This window comes from Phoxinus phoxinus, assembly GCF_949152265.1.
Source record: "Phoxinus phoxinus genome assembly, chromosome: 25".
NCBI lineage: Eukaryota > Metazoa > Chordata > Actinopteri > Cypriniformes > Leuciscidae > Phoxinus > Phoxinus phoxinus.
In genome coordinates this window covers 23,459,511-23,482,986 of record NC_136900.1, presented here as the reverse complement: position 1 = coordinate 23,482,986, position 23,476 = coordinate 23,459,511, and the positions used below count along the sequence as shown (strand labels likewise).

At 38.9% G+C, this 23,476-nt stretch overlaps 2 protein-coding genes across 4 annotated transcripts in view; one reads left to right on the top strand and one right to left on the bottom strand.

Moving 5' to 3' along the window:
* The first annotated feature begins 1,210 nt into the window (after window positions 1-1,210).
* On the top strand, window positions 1,211-19,516 carry uevld (UEV and lactate/malate dehyrogenase domains). Of its 2 annotated transcripts, XR_013796631.1 has the most exons (13): window positions 1,420-1,614; window positions 1,781-1,865; window positions 2,010-2,075; window positions 2,191-2,354; window positions 3,744-3,888; window positions 3,966-4,054; window positions 4,152-4,257; window positions 6,348-6,518; window positions 7,163-7,336; window positions 16,090-16,177; window positions 16,280-16,403; window positions 17,970-18,331; window positions 18,761-18,998. XR_013796631.1 is itself a non-coding variant. In XM_079604632.1 (12 exons), exons 1-12 carry the CDS (start codon window positions 1,573-1,575, stop codon window positions 18,132-18,134), a joined length of 1,419 nt encoding a protein of 472 aa, XP_079460758.1. In that variant the 5' UTR covers window positions 1,211-1,572; the 3' UTR covers window positions 18,135-19,516. The 2 variants fall into 2 exon arrangements, 1 of the variants encoding a protein (XP_079460758.1); XM_079604632.1 differs by having other exon boundaries at window positions 1,211-1,614; window positions 17,970-19,516.
* A 1,993-nt stretch (window positions 19,517-21,509) lies between these two features.
* LOC306994196 (USP6 N-terminal-like protein) overlaps window positions 21,510-23,476 on the bottom strand; it is a 36,879-nt gene continuing 34,912 nt past the window's right edge. Inside the window, exon 14 of one of the 2 annotated variants that reach the window (XM_079604629.1) lies at window positions 21,510-22,901. In XM_079604629.1, the coding sequence (XP_079460755.1) occupies window positions 21,760-22,901 (1,142 nt within the window). In that variant the 3' untranslated portion in view covers window positions 21,510-21,759. The remainder of the gene's footprint in view (window positions 22,902-23,476) is intronic. The other variant, XM_079604630.1, reaches the window with a different exon arrangement.

Sequence of the window (23,476 nt, the reverse complement as noted above, 5' to 3'; positions counted from 1 at the left end):
TATTATGTTTTGGACTATGCTGTATAGCTGTATTTTGTGGTGTGTTTGTTGTCATACTCAAAACTTACTTTATTTTTAGTTATAAAAAAAAATGCCATTATTTTATATGAAAAAGTTAATAATAGTATTTTAAATATATTTTAGTTTGAAAGTCAAAAAGTGTTCGGTTGTGCCCCGCTCTCCCCTACAGAGCCACTAAAAATAAAATGGAGGAAAAATAAGTTGAACAGAAAAAGTGAATATAACCTCAACATTTTAAAAAATATATTTCATCAGAAAACTCTAGTATAAATACCCAGTGGTGCTTCACCCAATATATTTGTATTTTGATAAGCAAGCATGCATTTGGTCGAATGAGCTTGAATGAGATATGCAGATCTGTTGGATATATTCCCATCCGATTGGCTGTTCGATTATTGTGGGCGGGACAAAGCCTTATATTGAAGCATTGAAACAAACACTTAAGTATATTATTCCAATGATTGTCATAAACATTGCATCATTTTTCTATTCTGGAAATCTCTCTAAATAGAAAAAATTAAATAAAAAACTTGGTCCATTCAGTGCTGTGAAAAGTAACACATAAAAAGCTACAACAGCAATATGTACTAATTCACCACCTGGATATTTTACACATAAATAGTGATGCTGGTGATGCACTTTAATAGTTTTTGAGTTTGGTTTGAATATGATGTTAATATAGGACAATTATTAAAGACGGCATAAAACAGAAGTAGCTATCGGCTTACCCCATTTCTCCATAGTGGGGGATGGATGGGAGATGACAGCAAATATAATATTTGTATTACCATGTGCAATAGCAAAAGATAAAAAATAAAAATAAATCCACAACAGCTTTACTTTTACTTTAAAAGAGGGAAACATGTAGAGAGATTGACTGCAGCAGTCAGAAGAGAGAATGATGTGAAATTTGTATTAGAAACACTAACCCAGTCGTGTTATTTTTTATTTTATTTTTTTATTTACTGCCAAGGTAATAACACAGTGTTATAAATGTCCAAAATTAAAATAAGAAATGAGTGAGTGAGATGGCTTCTCGGATAATTAATTTACAATTAACTGCAATATTTCATACTAAAATAATGAATTAGAATAAGAATATGTCCATTTTGATTTCACGGTGACGTTTCTGTCAATCAACATTTAAATGTGTTTGTCAATATGGTTTCTTTTCATAATGGTGAGCCCTGTAAAAGAAAATTAGATTTACAATTAAAGTTTAAATAGTTTATATTATGGATAAATGTAAGATTCATAAAGGTGCCTTCAGAAAGCCATCCCTAAAATATTTGGAATGAATTTACATCTCATAAATTATATATATTTGTACTTTTTGAATTCACTTTGTGATCACTGATTTAGTAAAATAAATAAAACCGCCTAGCGTGTTTTATTTGCATGATCAGGCCTCTCGGCTTGCCGTAGGACACAGCAGACAGCAGCAGTCAGGCGAAGAAGTGTGTTTGCGGAAGTTTTGTTTCACTTTATTGCCTGGTTGAGATTAAACAGCTCGGGCTTCACGGTTTTACAGCACAGTTTTAAACAGCGATCATGGATTTAAATACGGAATCTGTGAAGAAAATTCTCAATAAGGTGAGTAACATGAACGCTAATAATATTAAATAGTGATTAATAATGGTTATGATAAACACTGGTTAAACCTGTTTGAAAAGTTTAGTCAGTGTGTCAAAAATCACGCCTTTAAATGTGGATTATTTACTCTCTCTCGATCTAACATGCTACTTGGTTTCCTTGCTAGTATAAATTTCGTGATGTGGCCATTGAAGAGCTTCAGAACGTGTCTCGCGTTCACACTGACATGGAAGTAAAGTCTGGAACATACAGTAAGTCATTTTCATAAACCATAATAACACATAAAACCACATTTATCTGGTTTAGTCGTAGGGAGTTCAAAGCTTAAATTATTGTATACATCTAACTTCTGATCATTTGAATCTGCTGAGTCATTACTGAAACTTATTTTGCAGCATTTAATGACAGTTTACAGAAGGATCTACTCAAACTGGTTGGAAACATCCCAGTCGGATATCAAGGTGAGACTCCATGGAAGAGAATCTGAGTATACTATAATAGTTATTTTATAATTGCCTGGAAGAGTCTTCTTTATGTTGATTTGAACACTTTTTGTGTATGCTAATGTATTCTCAGGACACTCCTATAACCTGCCCGTCCTGCTGTGGCTCTTGGATTCCTTCCCCTTCACGCCTCCCATCTGCTTCCTGAGACCCACTTCCAGCATGGTCATACGGGAGGGTAAACATGTCGACTCGAAGGGCAGAATACACCTGCCGGGCCTGCACAACTGGGACCACGTAAGAGAACTTGTTTGTGTAACGGAGGCCAGCTAGTAGTCGTGACAGATGACAGCGACAGATGCTAGAAGCTGCAGTCTTTAGCCTCTGTTAGAACGCCTGACTCTCACGCCGGAGACCCGGGTTCGAGGCCCGCACAGAGCGGGGCGAGTAGGATTCGGGTGGAGAGGGTTACATTGGTGCCGTGACCCGGATGGGAGTGAGGTTTAAGGGGGTGAGTGTAACGGAGGCCAGCTAGTAGTCGCTGTGCGAGTAAACCTCACTCCTCTGATCTCAATAGGCGCTCTAGCGACAGATGCTCACGCCGGAGACGCGGGTTCGAGGCCCGCACAGGGCTGCGTTTCCCGAAAGCATCGTTAGCCAACTATGGTCGCAAGTTCCGTCGTTATCAGCAGTTCAACGATTTGGTGTTTCCCGAAACCATCGTTCCAACGAACGTTCGCAAACAGCATCGCAAACTTGTGTGGTTGGAACGACATCTCGAGCTGTGGTTAGAATCATAGTTTCATGTTTACATGAGATGTAGACTGAATAAATCCTTATCTTTAGCAAAATAAGCAAGCGGACATTCAGTACAACCCGTGTTATTTATTTAGAATACATACAAATGTTATTTACGTCTTTTAGTTTGTCAAGAGATTTAAAGCACCGTTTTTGAAGACTGCGCATGTGCGAACGTGCTCTACTGTGTAAGAACGAGCCAAATATTGAGTCTGGTAATAAAGCAAAATAACTGAGAACAATTAGAAATGGTCTTCAGATGCCATGTCTGTAACTTGTATGACAAAATCTAGCGTTAATTCGATCTCAAACAGATTAATTAAAATAAGTTATTAGTCCACCACGTGCGAGACGTCATAAATGAACGCGGTTGAACGATACTTTGCGACATACGGTTTCGGGAAACAGTCGTGACTAGCTAGTCGATTTCTCCAACGATGCATCATACTGTTGTAGTTAAGCAGCGAGCGATATAGTTGTACGGGAAACGCACCCCAGAGCGGGGCGAGTAGGATCCGGGTGAGGGGGTTACATTGGTGCCGTGACCCGGATGGGTGTGAGGTTTAGGGGGTGAGTGTAACGGAGGCCAGCTAGTAGTCGCTGTGCGAGTAAACCTCACTCCTCTGATCTCAATAGGCGCTCTAACGACAGATGCTAGAGGTTGCAGTATTTAGCTTCTTTGTTAGAACGCCTAACTCTCACGCCGGAGACCCGGGTTCATCCAATACATGAATGTGTGTGTATTTATACATAATAATTATACACCGTACACTTACATATATTATGGAAACACAAACTTTTATTTTGGATGCGATTAATCACGATTAATCTTTTGACAGCCCTAATATATATATATATATGTATATTATAAAAATGTCTCTATTGCAGCCAAAGTCGTCTGTGAATGGCCTTCTGGCAGAGATGACTGCTAAGTTTGAAGAGGAACCTCCACTGAGCACAAAACCTTCTTCAGCACATGTTGACAACCCCAACGATCTACTGGCCTATGTGGCAAATCTCAAAGTTACCGAAGGTATGTCTGGATTGGACCAAAAAAAGGACCGCTTTTATGAATTGAAATCATAATATTATGTGGTATTGCTCTGATAGGTGGAAATCGGCCTGATCAGGAGGTGAAAGTGTCTGTGATTGGCGGGGGAGATTTGGGAATTGCTGCCGTGTTGAGTATTATGGCGAAAGTAACTACAATGATTGTCTTTTGTTTGCCAGAAATAGCTTAAGTCTACGTAACCACATTTTTGTGACCAGACTGTTGTGTCATTCTTTCCGTCATAGTGCTGTGTTGACAAACTGGTTTTGATTGACATCCCTGAGAGTTCGACCAAAGGCGGCACGATGGATTTGGACATTTTCAGTTTGCCAAAGGTCGAGGTCTCAAAAGGTGCGTTTCATCATTACATTCACAAAATCTCACACATAACATGTCTGGTGCTGTGTCCCGATTGGCCTACTTATACTAGGCTATGCCCTAAAAGTATGTACTGTTTTTGAGAAGAAAAAGTACATACTTTTGAGTGTGTAGCAGAAATTTCGTTCCTTCCTACCGTTTCGGAGAGAAGTGTGAGAGAAATTGCACGGTGATCTGCCAGTCATGGGTCTTTCATTCGGAGAACTCCTCACGTTTGCATAATGATGCTTTTAAAAGTTAATGACCAAACGCATCGTTATAAAAGTTCACAATGTTGTTTTAGATTAAATCTAATGTGGATAACATTTAATAAATATATGATTGTCAGGTTAGATAGGCTACTGATTATTAATCACTCAAACCCATTTATCTAAACCTCTCCGCTTAACCGTCGGTCTCGCACATCCGCCATGTTTGTAGTTTTTAACACTTTTTATTTGTATTTGTAGTTTTAATGGCATGTTGGCAGTATACGCCATTACAGTTTGCATGGATCTGCACTTTGGATTCTAACCAGAATAGTAGACCATCCGGGTATGTTTGAATCGAATACCAATTTAGGACACAGTATTCAAAATTAGAATTAGTATTTAGAACGGATAGTATGCAAATTGGGATACAGCATCTGTCATATTTCACTCTGAAATCAAAGGAAAGAAATCAGACATCATATTTTGCTTTGTGACAATTATTTACCGTGCATGACATTTAAACACATTTCTCATTAGTGCTAATTTAATATTATTTATTTAATATCCTAGTATTATTAATATTTCTATATTTTCAGTTTTATTTACTATTTTGTTTGTTTTAGTAGTTTTGTTATGCGTGTTGTTGTCATTTATTAATAATTTCTATTTCACTTTTATTTATTTTCATTTCAGGTTTAGTTTTAGTAATCTTAAAGTATCACCTTATGATTATATTTTATTTTCAGCTTTATTTCAATTACCAAAAACAATTTGTAATAGTTTTAGTTAACAATTACAGCCCCGATTCTTATTAATGTAATGTTATATAGATATATATTTAAATGATAGAACTTCAAGCAAAATATTTGTATTTATTTTAATTTGTTTTGGAAAAAAAAGACTGTATTCATAATCCCAACCCTCCATTATGTGAAGATGTAATTTCAGTATAGTTATATATATTTTTTGATAACATTTTATATTTTGTTTTTATATTTTAGGTTTTAATTTTATTTAAAGTTGTGTTAATAGTAAACAACTTGTGTTAAGTTGTGTTTTAAATGCCTGTATATAGGTTTTGAGTTTGAGTAATTTTAGTACTTAAACTACATTAAAATGAGGTGTTGTCTGGGTAACTAATAGCTGAAATGAAATGTCTTTTTTAAATATTTTATTCCAGTTAATTTTTTTCATGATTCTGCCATCATGTCTTTGTTTTTCCTGGTCTTGTGGCAGGATCATGGCAGACCCATGTTTTGAATTGTTTGGGCCATGTGCTTGTGTTGTCTCGTCGTCTAGCCCCGCCCTCCTTGTTATCCTCGTTTAGTCATTATTGCTTTACCTGTGTCACCTGTTATGTTATCATTAGTCTCCCTATTTAATCCCCTTGTGTTTGCTGTCCTGTGTCGGTTCATTGTCAAACACTTGTTAAACTCTGTCTTGCGTTGCTGTCTATCTTTATGATACCTCTGTGAGTACTTTGTCTGGAATCCTGTTATACGTTTAGTGAGAATTGTTTTGTTGTTAGTTACTGTTTAGTCTTCGTCATCGTCAAGTCTTAGTCATAGCTATTTTCCTGTTGTCTTGTTTTGCCCCCTCGTGGGTTTTGTTTTCTCTGTTTTGTCTATAATAAATTGTGTTAGAGCATTCAGTCTGCGATTGGGTTCGTTCCACCTTCATCCACATAACAAATTTTACTTCAAGTAATGAAAAAATGTTTTTTATGTTTTTAGTTTGAATGCTAATAACCCTGATGAAGATCCAGATGTCACCACAGTCTCTTGTTTTTTACTGTCTACATTGTAAAAGTTATTCAACCTCTCCTACACAACAGATAGTGACAGTGTCTTTCTTTTAATCTCAATTTCACAGAACTGTCGGCCTCAGTGGGCTCTAAAGTGGTGGTCGTCACAGCGAACGCCTGGAGTGACGAGCAGTCGTATTTAAGTGTAGTTCAGACTAATGTGGACATGTACAGAGGAATCATCCCACATCTCGCCCAGCTGAGTCCAAAAGCTGTGCTGCTCATCGCCTCTCAACCAGGTTAGTGATCGGCAGCTAGCTTAGCCTGTGCTTGAAGACATGAAATCAAAATTACCCATTTATTCTCTTTATTGATTCCTCTTATGAGAGCTGATCGATTAATCGTTAAAAAATTGCAATCTTGATTCAAACACCCACACGATCTCATTCCTTAATGACAACGATTCGCCTGTGACTATCAAACCTTTGACAAAATCACACCGGAACATTCAAATCTGTGTTACAAATATTCATATTATATTCATATATTATGACAGACATCTAAATAGCATCAAAATATATCGTTACACCAGTAGGTGGCGACACATGACTGTTAAAAATTTATTTGACATTGAATCATTAATTCAAGAGTGCCATTGAATCATTCATTCAAACTGATTCTCTCAAATTAATTAAACATTTTTAAATAGACTGCAGCAATTTATTTAAAGCAAGTTATTATATTTAACTATGTTCAGAATTGCGGGAGAATCGTCATCTCTGTTTGAGACAAAACAAATTGTGATTCTCAATTTATCCAGAATCAAGCAGCTCAAGTTCTTATAGTGGCCGATTCATGATTTAGTCAGTAATCTAAAATATAACAGACAACAAAATCCTGCTTTGTCGACCACGAACGTGACCTCTGACCTTAATGTTCACAGTGGATATTATGACGCATGTTGCCTGGAGACAAAGTAATCTTCTACCCTCTCAAGTGATCGGTGTGGGGTGTAATCTGGATTCAGAGAGACTGTCTCACATCATCAACATTTCACTGGTGGCAAATAACACCGGCAAGCAGGCCTGGGTCATTGGAGAACTCTCCGAGAACAAGGGTGAGTGGATCCGGAGCAGCTGGACATATTTTACAGTAGGGATGGGCAACGATTAATCGCATCCAACATAAAAGTTTGTTTAAATAATATATGTATGTGTACTGTGTATAATTAATTATTTTGTATATATAAATACACACATATGCATATACATATTTAAGAACTTTTCGCTTGTATATATTTATTAGGGCTGTCAAACGATTAAAATATTTAATCGCATTAATGTCATAGTTAACTCGCGATTAATCGCACATTTTTATCTATTCTAAATGTCTCTTGATGTCTTTTTGTCCCATTACTAGTTACTAGTTGATGCAAAAGCAAGTGAAAAAAACTACAAAGTTTGCTAGGCGTTAATCTCGTGATAAAAAAATTGACGCCGTTAAAATGGGGTTGAGTTAACGCCGTTAACACGTTTAACGGACAGCCCTAATATTTATACATTATTATACGTTTATTGAATAGGATGAACCATCTCGTTTTCGATGGGGTCCTAATTTACAATACAGAACAAGGAACAAATCAAAACACATTACAATAAAATAATAAAACAAACAATACCACAATCAGCACAGTACAACAACAAACTAAAAAAAAAAAAAAAGTATTTAAGTAAATACAACCACTTAATAGCCACACATAGGCTAAGAACAAATACGTGTCAACAAAAGCATATATATATATATATATATATATATATATATATATATATATATATATATATATATATATATATATATATATATATAGTAACTTGTAAATTATATGCAGGTATATCAAAATCTGAAACAAGAACAATTTAGATCAAAATAAGAAGACAAACTATTTTTACATTTGTATAGTGATGTTAAAGATCTTATGTTTGAAGGTAAGTTATTCCAATCTGAAGGAGCCTTAAATATAAATGCTCCTTTCCTATTGCTTTTTTGACTATAGGAATGGAAAAAAAATATTGTGTAGAATGCCTAAGGTTATGAATTGAAGAATACGGCACCAGAAGCTGTTGAAGATATTGAGGATAGATCAAATGTATACATTTAAATATGAGCTGCAACCAATGTGTGCGTCTTCTAATATTGAGTGAAGGCCATTTTAGTGATTTATACATTACACAGTGATGAGTATTATAGGAACAACCAAGAGAAAATCTGCAGAGATTATTGTATCATTTATATTATATATAAATATAAATATTTTATATATAAATAACATATAATATATACATAAACATACAATAATTTTTCTTAAATGTATACATGCATGTGTGTGTGTATTTGTATATACACAATTATACACTGTACACATACAAATATTATTTAAACACAAACTTTTATTTTTAAAGTGTTCATAAAATAATTTTCAGATGTTTATATTATGTTTATAGAAGTTATCCTATGAAGTAAGCCAAGTTTTGTGTATCAATAAAGTTCAAGTATAAAAAAAAATTTAATTTTCCATCCTCATTTTGACTCTATCACACTATCTCAAGGGACGTTTCTTCTTGCATGTAAACGCTCACTGCTTTGATTGGCCAACTTCACCACAGCATCTGTGACGTGTGTATTAATGTAAACACTGCTGTAACAGCGCCAGATTCAAATGAATGAGTTTATCACTGCACCAACATTTAAGTAGTCGCAACTAATACCAGTAAAATTTAGCATTTCTCTGAACCAATTTAGGTACCAATGCAAAAACTGTTGAATTAAAGGGTTAATTCACCTAAAAATGTATAGTCTGTCATTAATTACTCGTCCTCATGTCGTTCCAAACCCTTCTGACTTTCATGTTTTCGAACACAAATGAAGATATGATTTATGAAATCTAGGAGCTTTCTGTCCCTCCATTTTTACAGCTACGCAACTACCACTTTCACGCTTCAAAAAGGTTAATTCTCGCGTTACGCAGCACGTTTGAGTTTCAGCAAGAACCAATGAGGTTCATTCTCGTGTTACGCATCACGCTTGAGTTTCTGTAAGAACCAATGAGGTTCATTCTCGTGTTACGCATCACGCTTGAGTTTCTGTAAGAACCAATGAGGTTCATTCTCGTGTTACGCATCACGCTTGAGTTTCTGTAAGAACCAATGAGGTTCATTCTCGTGTTACGCATCACGTTTGAGTTTCTGTAAGAACCAATGAGGTTCATTCTCGTGTTACGCAGCACGTTTGAGTTTCTGTAAGAACCAATGAGGTTAATTCTCGTGTTACGCAGCACGTTTGAGTTTCTGAAGAACCAATGAGATTAATTCTCGTGTTACGCAGCACGCTTGAGCTTCTGAAGAACCAATGAGGTTCATTCTCGTGTTACGCAGCACGTTTGAGTTTCTGTAAGAACCAATGAGGTTCATTCTCGTGTTACGCAGCACGTTTGAGTTTCTGTAAGAACCAATGAGGTTCATTCTCGTGTTACGCAGCACGTTTGAGTTTCTGTAAGAACCAATGAGGTTCATTCTCGTGTTACGCAGCACGTTTGAGTTTCTGTAAGAACCAATGAGGTTAATTCTCGTGTTACGCAGCACGTTTGAGTTTCTGTAAGAACCAATGAGGTTAATTCTCGTGTTACGCAGCACGTTTGAGTTTCTGTAAGAACCAATGAGGTTCATTCTCGTGTTACGCAGCACGTTTGAGTTTCTGTAAGAACCAATGAGATTAATTCTCGTGTTACGCATCACGTTTGAGTTTCTGTAAGAACCAATGAGGTTCATTCTCGTGTTACGCAGCACGTTTGAGTTTCTGTAAGAACCAATGAGGTTCATTCTCGTGTTACGCAGCACGCTTGAGTTTCTGTAAGAACCAATGAGGTTCATTCTCGTGTTACGCAGCACGTTTGAGTTTCTGTAAGAACCAATGAGGTTCATTCTCGTGTTACGCAGCACGTTTGAGTTTCTGTAAGAACCAATGAGGTTCATTCTCGTGTTACGCAGCACGCTTGAGTTTCTGTAAAAACCAATGAGGTTAATTCTCGTGTTACGCAGCACGTTTGAGCTTCTGCAAGAACCAATGAGATTAATTCTCGTGTTACGCAGCACGTTTGAGCTTCTGCAAGAACCAATGAGGTTCATTCTCGTGTTACGCAGCACGTTTGAGTTTCTGTAAGAACCAATGAGGTTCATTCTCGTGTTACGCAGCACGTTTGAGCTTCTGCAAGAACCAATGAGGTTCATTCTCGTGTTACGCAGCACGTTTGAGTTTCTGTAAGAACCAATGAGGTTCATTCTCGTGTTACGCAGCACGTTTGAGTTTCTGTAAGAACCAATGAGGTTCATTCTCGTGTTACGCAGCACGTTTGAGTTTCTGTAAGAACCAATGAGGTTCATTCTCGTTACGCAGCACGCTTGAGTTTCTGTAAGAACCAATGAGGTTCATTCTCGTGTTACGCAGCACGTTTGAGTTTCTGCAAGAACCAATGAGATTAATTCTCGTGTTACGCATCACGTTTGAGCTTCTGTAAGAACCAATGAGATTAATTCTCGTGTTACGCAGCACGTTTGAGCTTCTGCAAGAACCAATGAGGTTCATTCTCGTGTTACGCAGCACGTTTGAGTTTCTGTAAGAACCAATGAGGTTCATTCTCGTGTTACGCAGCACGCTTGAGTTTCTGCAAGAACCAATGAGATTAATTCTCGTGTTACGCAGCACGCTTGAGTTTCTGTAAGAACCAATGAGGTTCATTCTCGTGTTACGCAGCACGTTTGAGTTTCTGTAAGAACCAATGAGGTTCATTCTCGTGTTACGCAGCACGTTTGAGTTTCTGTAAGAACCAATGAGGTTCATTCTCGTGTTACGCAGCACGTTTGAGTTTCTGTAAGAACCAATGAGGTTCATTCTCGTTACGCAGCACGCTTGAGTTTCTGTAAGAACCAATGAGGTTCATTCTCGTGTTACGCAGCACGTTTGAGTTTCTGCAAGAACCAATGAGATTAATTCTCGTGTTACGCATCACGTTTGAGCTTCTGTAAGAACCAATGAGATTAATTCTCGTGTTACGCAGCACGTTTGAGCTTCTGCAAGAACCAATGAGGTTCATTCTCGTGTTACGCATCACGTTTGAGCTTCTGTAAGAACCAATGAGGTTCATTGTCGTGTTACGCAGCACGTTTGAGTTTCTGTAAGAACCAATGAGGTTCATTCTCGTGTTACGCAGCACGTTTGAGTTTCTGTAAGAACCAATGAGGTTCATTCTCGTGTTACGCAGCACGTTTGAGTTTCTGCAAGAACCAATGAGATTAATTCTCGTGTTACGCAGCACGTTTGAGTTTCTGTAAGAACCAATGAGGTTCATTCTCGTGTTACGCAGCACGTTTGAGTTTCTGTAAGAACCAATGAGGTTCATTCTCGTGTTACGCAGCACGTTTGAGTTTCTGTAAGAACCAATGAGGTTCATTCTCGTGTTACGCAGCACGTTTGAGTTTCTGTAAGAACCAATGAGGTTAATTCTCGTGTTACGCAGCACGTTTGAGTTTCTGTAAGAACCAATGAGGTTCATTCTCGTGTTACGCAGCACGTTTGAGTTTCTGTAAGAACCAATGAGGTTCATTCTCGTGTTACGCAGCACGTTTGAGTTTCTGTAAGAACCAATGAGGTTAATTCTCGTGTTACGCAGCACGTTTGAGTTTCTGTAAGAACCAATGAGGTTCATTCTCGTGTTACGCAGCACGTTTGAGTTTCTGTAAGAACCAATGAGGTTCATTCTCGTGTTACGCAGCACGTTTGAGTTTCTGTAAGAACCAATGAGGTTCATTCTCGTGTTACGCAGCACGTTTGAGTTTCTGTAAGAACCAATGAGGTTCATTCTCGTTACGCAGCACGCTTGAGTTTCTGTAAGAACCAATGAGGTTCATTCTCGTGTTACGCAGCACGTTTGAGTTTCTGTAAGAACCAATGAGGTTCATTCTCGTGTTACGCAGCACGTTTGAGCTTCTGCAAGAACCAATGAGATTAATTCTCGTGTTACGCAGCACGTTTGAGTTTCTGTAAGAACCAATGAGGTTCATTCTCGTGTTACGCAGCACGTTTGAGTTTCTGTAAGAACCAATGAGGTTCATTCTCGTGTTACGCAGCACGTTTGAGTTTCTGTAAGAACCAATGAGGTTCATTCTCGTGTTACGCAGCACGCTTGAGTTTCTGTAAAAACCAATGAGGTTAATTCTCGTGTTACGCAGCACGTTTGAGCTTCTGCAAGAACCAATGAGATTAATTCTCGTTACGCAGCACGTTTGAGCTTCTGCAAGAACCAATGAGGTTCATTCTCGTGTTACGCAGCACGTTTGAGCTTCTGCAAGAACCAATGAGGTTCATTCTCGTGTTACGCAGCACGTTTGAGTTTCTGTAAGAACCAATGAGGTTCATTCTCGTGTTACGCAGCACGTTTGAGCTTCTGCAAGAACCAATGAGGTTCATTCTCGTGTTACGCAGCACGTTTGAGCTTCTGCAAGAACCAATGAGGTTCATTCTCGTGTTACGCAGCACGTTTGAGTTTCTGTAAGAACCAATGAGGTTCATTCTCGTGTTACGCAGCACGTTTGAGTTTCTGTAAGAACCAATGAGGTTCATTCTCGTTACGCAGCACGCTTGAGTTTCTGTAAGAACCAATGAGGTTCATTCTCGTGTTACGCAGCACGTTTGAGTTTCTGCAAGAACCAATGAGATTAATTCTCGTGTTACGCATCACGTTTGAGCTTCTGTAAGAACCAATGAGATTAATTCTCGTGTTACGCAGCACGTTTGAGCTTCTGCAAGAACCAATGAGGTTCATTCTCGTGTTACGCAGCACGTTTGAGTTTCTGTAAGAACCAATGAGATTAATTCTCGTGTTACGCAGCACGTTTGAGTTTCTGTAAGAACCAATGAGATTAATTCTCGTGTTACGCAGCACGTTTGAGTTTCTGTAAGAACCAATGAGATTAATTCTCGTGTTACGCAGCACGTTTGAGTTTCTGCAAGAACCAATGAGGTTCATTCTCGTGTTACGCAGCACGTTTGAGTTTCTGTAAGAACCAATGAGATTAATTCTCGTGTTACGCATCACGTTTGAGCTTCTGTAAGAACCAATGAGATTAATTCTCGTGTTACGCAGCACGTTTGAGTTTCTGTAAGAACCAATGAGGTTCATTCTCGTGTTACGCAGCACGCTTGAGTTTCTGCAAGAACCAATGAGATTAATTCTCGTGTTACGCAGCACGCTTGAGTTTCTGTAAGAACCAATGAGGTTCATTCTCGTGTTACGCAGCACGTTTGAGTTTCTGTAAGAACCAATGAGGTTCATTCTCGTGTTACGCAGCACGTTTGAGTTTCTGTAAGAACCAATGAGGTTCATTCTCGTGTTACGCAGCACGTTTGAGTTTCTGTAAGAACCAATGAGGTTCATTCTCGTTACGCAGCACGCTTGAGTTTCTGTAAGAACCAATGAGGTTCATTCTCGTGTTACGCAGCACGTTTGAGTTTCTGCAAGAACCAATGAGATTAATTCTCGTGTTACGCATCACGTTTGAGCTTCTGTAAGAACCAATGAGATTAATTCTCGTGTTACGCAGCACGTTTGAGCTTCTGCAAGAACCAATGAGGTTCATTCTCGTGTTACGCATCACGTTTGAGCTTCTGTAAGAACCAATGAGGTTCATTGTCGTGTTACGCAGCACGTTTGAGTTTCTGTAAGAACCAATGAGGTTCATTCTCGTGTTACGCAGCACGTTTGAGTTTCTGTAAGAACCAATGAGGTTCATTCTCGTGTTACGCAGCACGTTTGAGTTTCTGCAAGAACCAATGAGATTAATTCTCGTGTTACGCAGCACGTTTGAGTTTCTGTAAGAACCAATGAGGTTCATTCTCGTGTTACGCAGCACGTTTGAGTTTCTGTAAGAACCAATGAGGTTCATTCTCGTGTTACGCAGCACGTTTGAGTTTCTGTAAGAACCAATGAGGTTCATTCTCGTGTTACGCAGCACGTTTGAGTTTCTGTAAGAACCAATGAGGTTAATTCTCGTGTTACGCAGCACGTTTGAGTTTCTGTAAGAACCAATGAGGTTCATTCTCGTGTTACGCAGCACGTTTGAGTTTCTGTAAGAACCAATGAGGTTCATTCTCGTGTTACGCAGCACGTTTGAGTTTCTGTAAGAACCAATGAGGTTAATTCTCGTGTTACGCAGCACGTTTGAGTTTCTGTAAGAACCAATGAGGTTCATTCTCGTGTTACGCAGCACGTTTGAGTTTCTGTAAGAACCAATGAGGTTCATTCTCGTGTTACGCAGCACGTTTGAGTTTCTGTAAGAACCAATGAGGTTCATTCTCGTGTTACGCAGCACGTTTGAGTTTCTGTAAGAACCAATGAGGTTCATTCTCGTTACGCAGCACGCTTGAGTTTCTGTAAGAACCAATGAGGTTCATTCTCGTGTTACGCAGCACGTTTGAGTTTCTGTAAGAACCAATGAGGTTCATTCTCGTGTTACGCAGCACGTTTGAGCTTCTGCAAGAACCAATGAGATTAATTCTCGTGTTACGCAGCACGTTTGAGTTTCTGTAAGAACCAATGAGGTTCATTCTCGTGTTACGCAGCACGTTTGAGTTTCTGTAAGAACCAATGAGGTTCATTCTCGTGTTACGCAGCACGTTTGAGTTTCTGTAAGAACCAATGAGGTTCATTCTCGTTACGCAGCACGCTTGAGTTTCTGTAAGAACCAATGAGGTTCATTCTTGTTATGCATCACGCTCGAGTTTCTGTAAGAACCAATGAGGTTCATTGTCGTGTTACGCATCACGTTTGAGTTTCTGTAAGAACCAATGAGGTTCATTGTCGTGTTACGCAGCACGTTTGAGTTTCTGTAAGAACCATGAGGATCATTCTCGTGTTACGCAGCACGTTTGAGTTTCTGTAAGAACCAATGAGGTTCATTGTCGTGTTACGCAGCACGTTTGAGCTTCTGCAAGAACCAATGAGATTAATTCTCGTGTTACGCAGCACGTTTGAGTTTCTGTAAGAACCAATGAGGTTCATTCTCGTGTTACGCAGCACGTTTGAGTTTCTGTAAGAACCAATGAGGTTCATTCTCGTTACGCAGCACGCTTGAGTTTCTGTAAGAACCAATGAGGTTCATTCTTGTTATGCATCACGCTCGAGTTTCTGTAAGAACCAATGAGGTTCATTCTCGTGTTACGCAGCACGCTCGAGTTTCTGTGAGAACCAATGAGGTTCATTCTCGTGTTACGCAGCACGTTTGAGTTTCTGTGAGAACCAATGAGGATCATTCTCGTGTTACGCAGCACGCTCGAGTTTCTGTGAGAACCAATGAGGTTCATTGTCGTGTTACGCAGCACGTTTGAGTTTCTGTAAGAACCAATGAGGATCATTCTCGTGTTACGCATCACGTTTGAGTTTCTGTAAGAACCAATGAGATTAATTCTCATGTTACGCAGCTTCAGCAAGAACCAATGAGGTTCATTCTCGTGTTACGCAGCACGTTTGAGCTTCTGTAAGAACCAATGAGGTTCATTCTCGTGTTACGCATCACGTTTGAGTTTCTGTAAGAACCAATGAGATTAATTCTCATGTTACGCAGCTTCAGCAAGAACCAATGAGGTTCATTCTCGTGTTACGCAGCACGTTTGAGCTTCTGTAAGAACCAATGAGGTTCATTCTCGTGTTACTCGCATATTCAAGCTTACAAATGTGATCAGCACCTCGAGTGTGCACTGATGTTCTGAGGTCGGAGTCTGGCTTTAAATAATACATTTTATTTCTCTCTGGTTGTTCCTCAGTGGCCGTGTGGGGTAATATGGAGCCGGGAACTGACCAACTACTAGCGTTAACCCCAGTGTCCAACTCCACCAAACCCTTGATGGACAGGTATTGGTTTAAATGATCACCGTCCACATTTTTTTAAAAATATATAGTTTCTAATAGAAATGTTAAAATGAATTTTTTTTTAATTGCATTTGATGTTTTCAGGGCGTTAGAGATGCTCAAGGGCAGAGGTCAGAGGTCATGGTCAGTTGGGTTATCCATTGCTGGCATCATTCACAGCATCGTAACAGACCAAAGGAAAACACACTCTGTCACAACATTGGCTGAGGTATGTTCAGTTAAGTAACTTTGTGGCCAGTCCTACATGTGCATTAGCGATGGAGATTAACATGCAATTAACTCTCATAAGATTCAAATTGTCTGTCAATTTTTTTCAAAATTATTTAAGTCATATTTTGGGAGTGAAAACCTTATCGAGTGCATTAGTGTCCTGCCACTTTTTCAGCTGCGTTGGTTCAGTAAGTATTTTTCCATCCATTTTGTTAAAAGTGTTATAAGCCATGAACCAAACCAACCAGTTTCGAAGTGGATCAAAACATTGCAAACATCTATTAAAGCATTTGAAAATCAGACAAAAAGACAAAGGTTCAAGGCTGTGCACTTAACAGCTTCACTGAGGGAAAGAACTACAATCCCATGAAGCATTGCGAATGATAAGCAAATTAAAAACAATGGTGAAAACTGAAAACTATTCATTAAAGTTGAATTACATCTATATAACAATATATTTTATTGCAAAATATGATATAATATATTTATCAAATGAATTGTATTGGTTATTGCATTATGAAATGTGAATGGTTTGTTTTCAATGATAATATATATGCAAAAATGAGAAACTCGATTATGTAATTCACCGTGTTCCCTGGCAAAGCTCTATTGGTGCGATTTCCTCGCCGCGATACACTATCATGGGTAATGTAGTATAGTATAATAATAATGTATTAAAATATTGCAAACTGATGGCTTCAACCAAAAGCATATACCATCGATTAACAACAGGTCTGTCTTTAAAGGTTCATAAGAGTTTTTTTTACTTCCAGAACTCACCTTTTGCACACTAAAGGAGCCACTGAAACATTAAATTGTTTTGCAATAAAATATTAAAGATGCAGTTAAAGGATAATTCCGGTATTTAACACCTTGAGTCTATATTGTAGTTTGTTTTGGATGAACAAGAGTGGTGGACAACATTTTTTTGACAATGGTTCCTCTCTCGAGTTTTTGACTATAAAAGAATTGGCCATGGACCCATTTAACATTGGAGTCAATGGCCATGTCTGAAAATGTCATTAAAACAGCCAATAATGTTCGTTTACAAAACTGTGCAACTCACCGAGTGATCAGTGATGTTAGTTGATGTTCCAGAAACAAAAAGTGTTGCGAAATACAGTTTCTGTCGTGTTTTATTCGTCATTTTGTAAAATCCCATTGAATTCTGTTGAAGGACTGAGTGCTCGAAAATGACGAATAAAACACGACAGAAACTGTATTTCGCAACACTTTTTGTTTCTGGAACATCAACTAACATCACTAATCACTCGGTGAGTTGCACAGTTTTGTAAACGAACATTATTGGCTGTTTTAATGACATTTTCGGACATGCCCATTGACTCCAATGTTAAATGGGTCCATGGCTAATTCTTTTATAGTCAAAAACTCGAGAGAGTAACCATTGTCAAAAAAATGTTGTCCACCACTCTTGTTCATCCAAAACAAACTACAATATAGACTCAAGGTGTTAAATACCGGAATTATCCTTTAAATATCCATGTCTGTAAATGTTGAGAGAATGGAGTCTCCAATACTGTATGTGTGCGTTCCCTTCATTCAGGGTTGGGGTGGAATCGGTTCAAAAGTGTTCCTCAGCTTGCCGTGCGTCCTCGGGGAAAGCGGCTCCACCAGATTAGCAGGTGTGTCTTTAGGTTCAGAGGACGAAATGAAGCTGAGGGAGAGTGTGGCGTGTCAGGTTAACCTCTTCATGCAGCTGAGACTGTAATTCAGGAGCATCACCTCTACAAGCCGTACATTTTCTCTGCTACAACCGCCGCTTTCAGAACATTTACGGATGAGGGGCTATTCAAAGAAATTTCTAATAGAATATGAAGATTCAGTTTAGTCCTTCCTGCAACACTTGCTTATGTTATATTCTCACTGTGAAGTGAAAGTCTGATCGCAATAGCACTTAAAGACACTATCCTGGCTTCTGGTGAAGCATTATGAATAATATTACTGCACTTCAATATTGTTTACAATACAAACTATGTAGATGCAATCCTTTTTGTCATATAACTTATTGTATGTGGTTACCTTTGCAAATAATGGACAACGGTGCCTTTATGGAAGGTTAAATTATGGAAGATGGTTAAATTACAGTTAAAAAGGATAGTTCACCCACATTTTTTATTTCTATCATTATTTACCCTTACGTTGTTCCAAACCTGTATGAATTTCTTTCTTCTGCTGAACACGATGATATTTTGAAGAGTGTCGGTAACCAGAAAGTTGATGGGCACCATTGAGTCAACGGTTTTTTTCAAAATATTCAGCAGAAGAAAGAAATTCATACAGGTTTGGAACAACTTGAGGTGAATAAATGATGACAGAATTTATTTTTGGGTGAACTATCCCTTTAAATGCTATTATCAATCATGCAAATCTGTGATGTAGGTTTGCTTAAATTAATTTAAGGGTGTGGGTTTCTAATGTGCTTTTCTGCAAGCGAATGTACATTTTCATCTCTAAAGAAATATATACTGGTATTATATTTTATCACGTTGTGCTTGTCATGTACTGTACCTCTGAATGTGCAATCAGAAATGATGATAGCAATAATGTAAATAAAACACTCCACTGTACTATCTATTGTCTCCACTGTTGCAATGAGGAAAACAAAAGTTTTTTTTAGTTAAGCACATAAGTCAAATGAGCAGAAACCAAAACAAACTTTAAATTGGGGTTGAAACACCATTTTAACCTGAGAATCAATATAAAAAAGCAATTAAATATAGGCTGTTAATACAAATAAAATACAAATCAAACAAATTATATTTACAATTACACAATAAAGCCATAAAGTGACCTTGAATATACAGTTTCTTCATTTTAACATTCACTGTGGTGGCTGTATTTCCCAGTAAATACATTTTGACCAAACTGGGCTTCATTTTCACAAGGTGGCGCTAAAGGTTTACATATAGAGAAATTTCAAAGGAAATTCCTTTATGAGCAAATATCTTTCAATTATTGTAACCAGGGAACTTTTGCTTATGTCGGTGTGATGAGATCCTTTTTTACATTTCCTAAATATAATAGTTTCAATATGATAGTTTCAAAAGTAACAAAAACGACACAAAAATTGCACTTAAGATATAAAAATAAACCCACAAAACATAAGACAAAAATCTAATGGGAAAAACCTGAAAAAAGCAGTCAAATCAATCATTTTTTTGCCTTCCATCAAGTCGAAAACCAATGCAACTATAGTACGACTGACAAGAACCCCTTCAGAAAACATACAGACTCAAACAAAATAGTGGTGACCGTCACATCTCAGGGTCCAGTGGAAATATCAATAATTGCACCTCTAAATGATTAAAGCGATCCCTTCAAAACACATTAAGACTTCCCAGAAAACTGCTTACTCAACTTGCTAACTGGTGATTCTGATCACTCGAAGCTTCACTTTAGACATGGGGATTTCAATGCAACAAATTTGCCTGAAACACACACTCATTAAACACAAACACACATTCTAGCATCCTGGTTTGATCTTATAAAACACATATTGCAACATAAAAAAATAAGGTTACACTTTATTTTAAGGTGTCATTGTTACATTGCAATTATATATGTAAGCACTGAGTGATATTAAGCAACTACATGTACTTACTATAGGATTATGGTTTGGTTGAGGGTTAGTTGCATGTAACTATGCATCATTTACTGTTATTACTATGGTAAGGACATGTAACAAGGACACTGTAAAATAAAGTGTTACCGAAAATAATCACAACATCTAAAAGACTAAAAAGTCCAACAGATGGAAACATGCCTTCAGTTCACACTAGGGGTGCACAATATATCGAATCAATATCGTTATCGCGATATCACGTTGCCCGACATTATATCGAAAGTCTCCCGATAATTTTGCAATATTTTGTTTATTATGCGTCCGACATGCACCTCTCGAAAAATACACGTCGTTTGGTAGCGTTGCATTTTCCCGACTCATTTCCTGGTTCTCCTTCTCCATAAACAACATGCAATCAAGGAGAGGGCTAACTTTTCAGACACTTTGTTTCTCTCAATATGACTCTACTCGCTCCAAAGCTAATCGCCGTCACTCTCGCACTTCTCCCTCGCTCTACCACACAGTCCCCACCACACACACACACACACACTTGCCAGCTCGACGCACACACCAGCGCACAAGTATAAACATCAGGCCACCTGGCCGCTTCATGTGTTTTCTCAGATCGGACAGCTCTCTGATTTATCAAAACGATTGCATGTACACCTGGTCACATAAATGTGTTTTTGCAAAACGGATATAAATCCGATCTTCAATTCCCGCACTATGCAGATTTAATAGAGTGCACGTCACCGAAAGCAACAGATATGAGCTGCATTTTATTGATCGTCAGTAGCCTGGGAAAACCCAGACCACTCTCAGTTGTAACTGAGTAAGGGTCTGGCAAAGCTCCATAGACAATTCATTTCCACAGGGGCGTCACCAACGGATGTCGGATAGATCTAAAACCAATCAGAGCGATGAATGACATGACGTATGCAGAGCGACGGAGAAACATCTCGAGACTCTCAGCAATTCTCTGTTTGTGTTAACGAAAATGACAATTTTAAATCGCTTGAAACAGACGCGATAGCTGATTCGAACGAGTGATGTTCCACGGCGGCATCCATCTTTGTAATGTACAAAATCTGCGTCATCGTCTCTGCTCTGTCATCATCGTGTAAAGCCCGCCCCAACGTTTCTGATTGGTGCCGCGATTTCGACGGATTGGAAATGGGTTTCAATGGGCTCTTTGCCAGACCCATTTGCAGAGCAAATCTAAATTTGCCGGAAGTGGTCTGGGTTTTCCCAGGCTAGATCGTCAGCTAAAATTTCTAAATCAAAGACCGCAATAAGAGAGAGCGGCAACAGCCCTGGTAAGATCATTTAATTTCTTTACTTTTAATGAAGATGATTGTGCGTTAAACATCTGCGACTTACTTTCACTCTGATTTGCGATAGTTTGCGCGTTGGCTTGATGAATCGATGCTCAGCTTCGGTGTTGCGTACTGCAGTAGCATCGTCATATCTGGCTATAACATGACATATAGCCTATAACACGCTCTCACACACTACATTTTTAGCATTTTTGTTTGGAGTAAAATTGACATGTGGTTTCAACAACCAGATGCATTTACACTCGTCCAGTTTCGTCTGGAATGCGGCCCAGACCTCCTCCTGAAGTGGTTTGAGCGATCGGAATTGAAATATCGAAATTAATATCGATATCGCAATATTCATTATCGATATCGCAATATAACATTTTGTCAATATCGTGCACCCCTAGTTCACACTAACAATGGTACTTGTATGATAAGGTTGCTTCCAGCAACTAGTGACTTGGAACATGCATTCGGAAGAAGTCTGAATCCGACTGTACAGGAGAGAGCATTGTGGGTCGAGATTTTTTGGGCGGTAGTCTTGGGGGCTGTGACTGACCCCTATCTTGTTCAGTCTGGTTTACAACCACCTGATTGCATGGGGCAGAAGATATGAGAAAGGGTCTATCTGCAAAGCCAGTAGGTGGGTGGGGGAAAACAGAGTCTGGAGTCACCCAACGGTTGGACTCCTCAATGCATGGAGGAGGTGCCGGGAGTGGCGAAGAGTCAGGGCTGTAGAAGAACATATGGGCTGGTAGAGGAAGAGACGAGGCATCTTCTGAAGGAAAGGGAAGGCTGGTGTTCCTGAGGCCCAAGTTTGGGTTATGCGGCAATGTGGCCGCCATCTCCAACAGCCTCTCCACAGACTGATCATCCTCTTCCGAGAGGTTGTCGTAATGCGAGGTGTTGGAAGGCCTCCGGTCACCTGAGGATGGCGGGACATACAGGTTGACGGGAAACTTGCTTAGCTGCCGATAGGATCGATACGAGGAAGGTGATGAAGATGGATCCTCTAAGATGAGATCCAAAGGTTGGGTAATTGGAGGTGGTTGAGGTGGGAGAAGGTAAAACTGGACATCCTCTTCAAAAGGTAAAAGCTCGACCCCTTGTTCGGTGCAGGGAAGAGGTGGAGGAGGTAATTCAGGGAGATTTAAAGAGTGGATACTGGAACAATCTGTTAGCGGTGTCTGGTACGGAGGAGGCCAGTCTTCAGACACCACTGATACGGGCCTATTGAGACATTCACCCTTCAACGCAAGAGTCTCTGTTGAAAATGGTGTAGGTTCTGGGTGGAGTGGCTGATTTCTCTGTACTTGATTCTTCAGTGTGGACCCTGTATCTTCAGGTGTAGCTTGTGACAGTGATGAGTTGGAAGATGAGTGGGTATGCTTTGAAACAGGGGGAGATGTAATGGAAGGGATGTGTTTATCGCTGCCCTGGTTGTGGGTGGGGTTGTCTTCCGTCTGAAGCTTGTTTGAGGTTTGATGGTTGTGTGCGGCTGGTGGTAAGGGGACAGACTCAGTCTGCATCACTGGAAGCAGCAATATCGGACGCTCCTCACCCAATTGTGTCTTCGGGAACTCGTCTCCCTTGGCTACAAGACAAACAAAGAAAATAAGTTTGTTGTAACAGTCTAAACTCGTACAAAACCACAAGATGCTATTTAAAAAAAGAGATTTAAGTCAAGTCACCTTTATTTATATAGTGTTTTTAACAATATAGATAGCTATAAAGCAGCTTTACAGTGATGATAGGAAATTAAAGTAACAGAGATTGTTTTGGCTTTACAGCAGCTCTAGAATACAGTTATTGTCCAGCTAATGTTAGTTTTTGATTGATTCACTTCAATTGCAAAGATCATTAGTTATTAACTTAGGGGTTGCCTACACGACACCGTGCTAACTGAAAACGTTTAATGTGTTCTGTCCGTTCATTTGCACGACAACAGTGTTTAGTGGCTCGAGAACGCAAACTTTGAAATCGGTTCCAAGATGCAAGTTTGGAAAAACGTTATCATCTCCGTGTAAAACTCAAAAACGTGGATCTTTGAAAACGGTGACGGCGTGCACATTAGGGCTGTCAAAATTGCTCAAATGACGTTCGAATATTCCCTCTAAAAAAGAAGCCATATATTCGAACTATTCGAACATCTGGTTGCGCATTTTACAG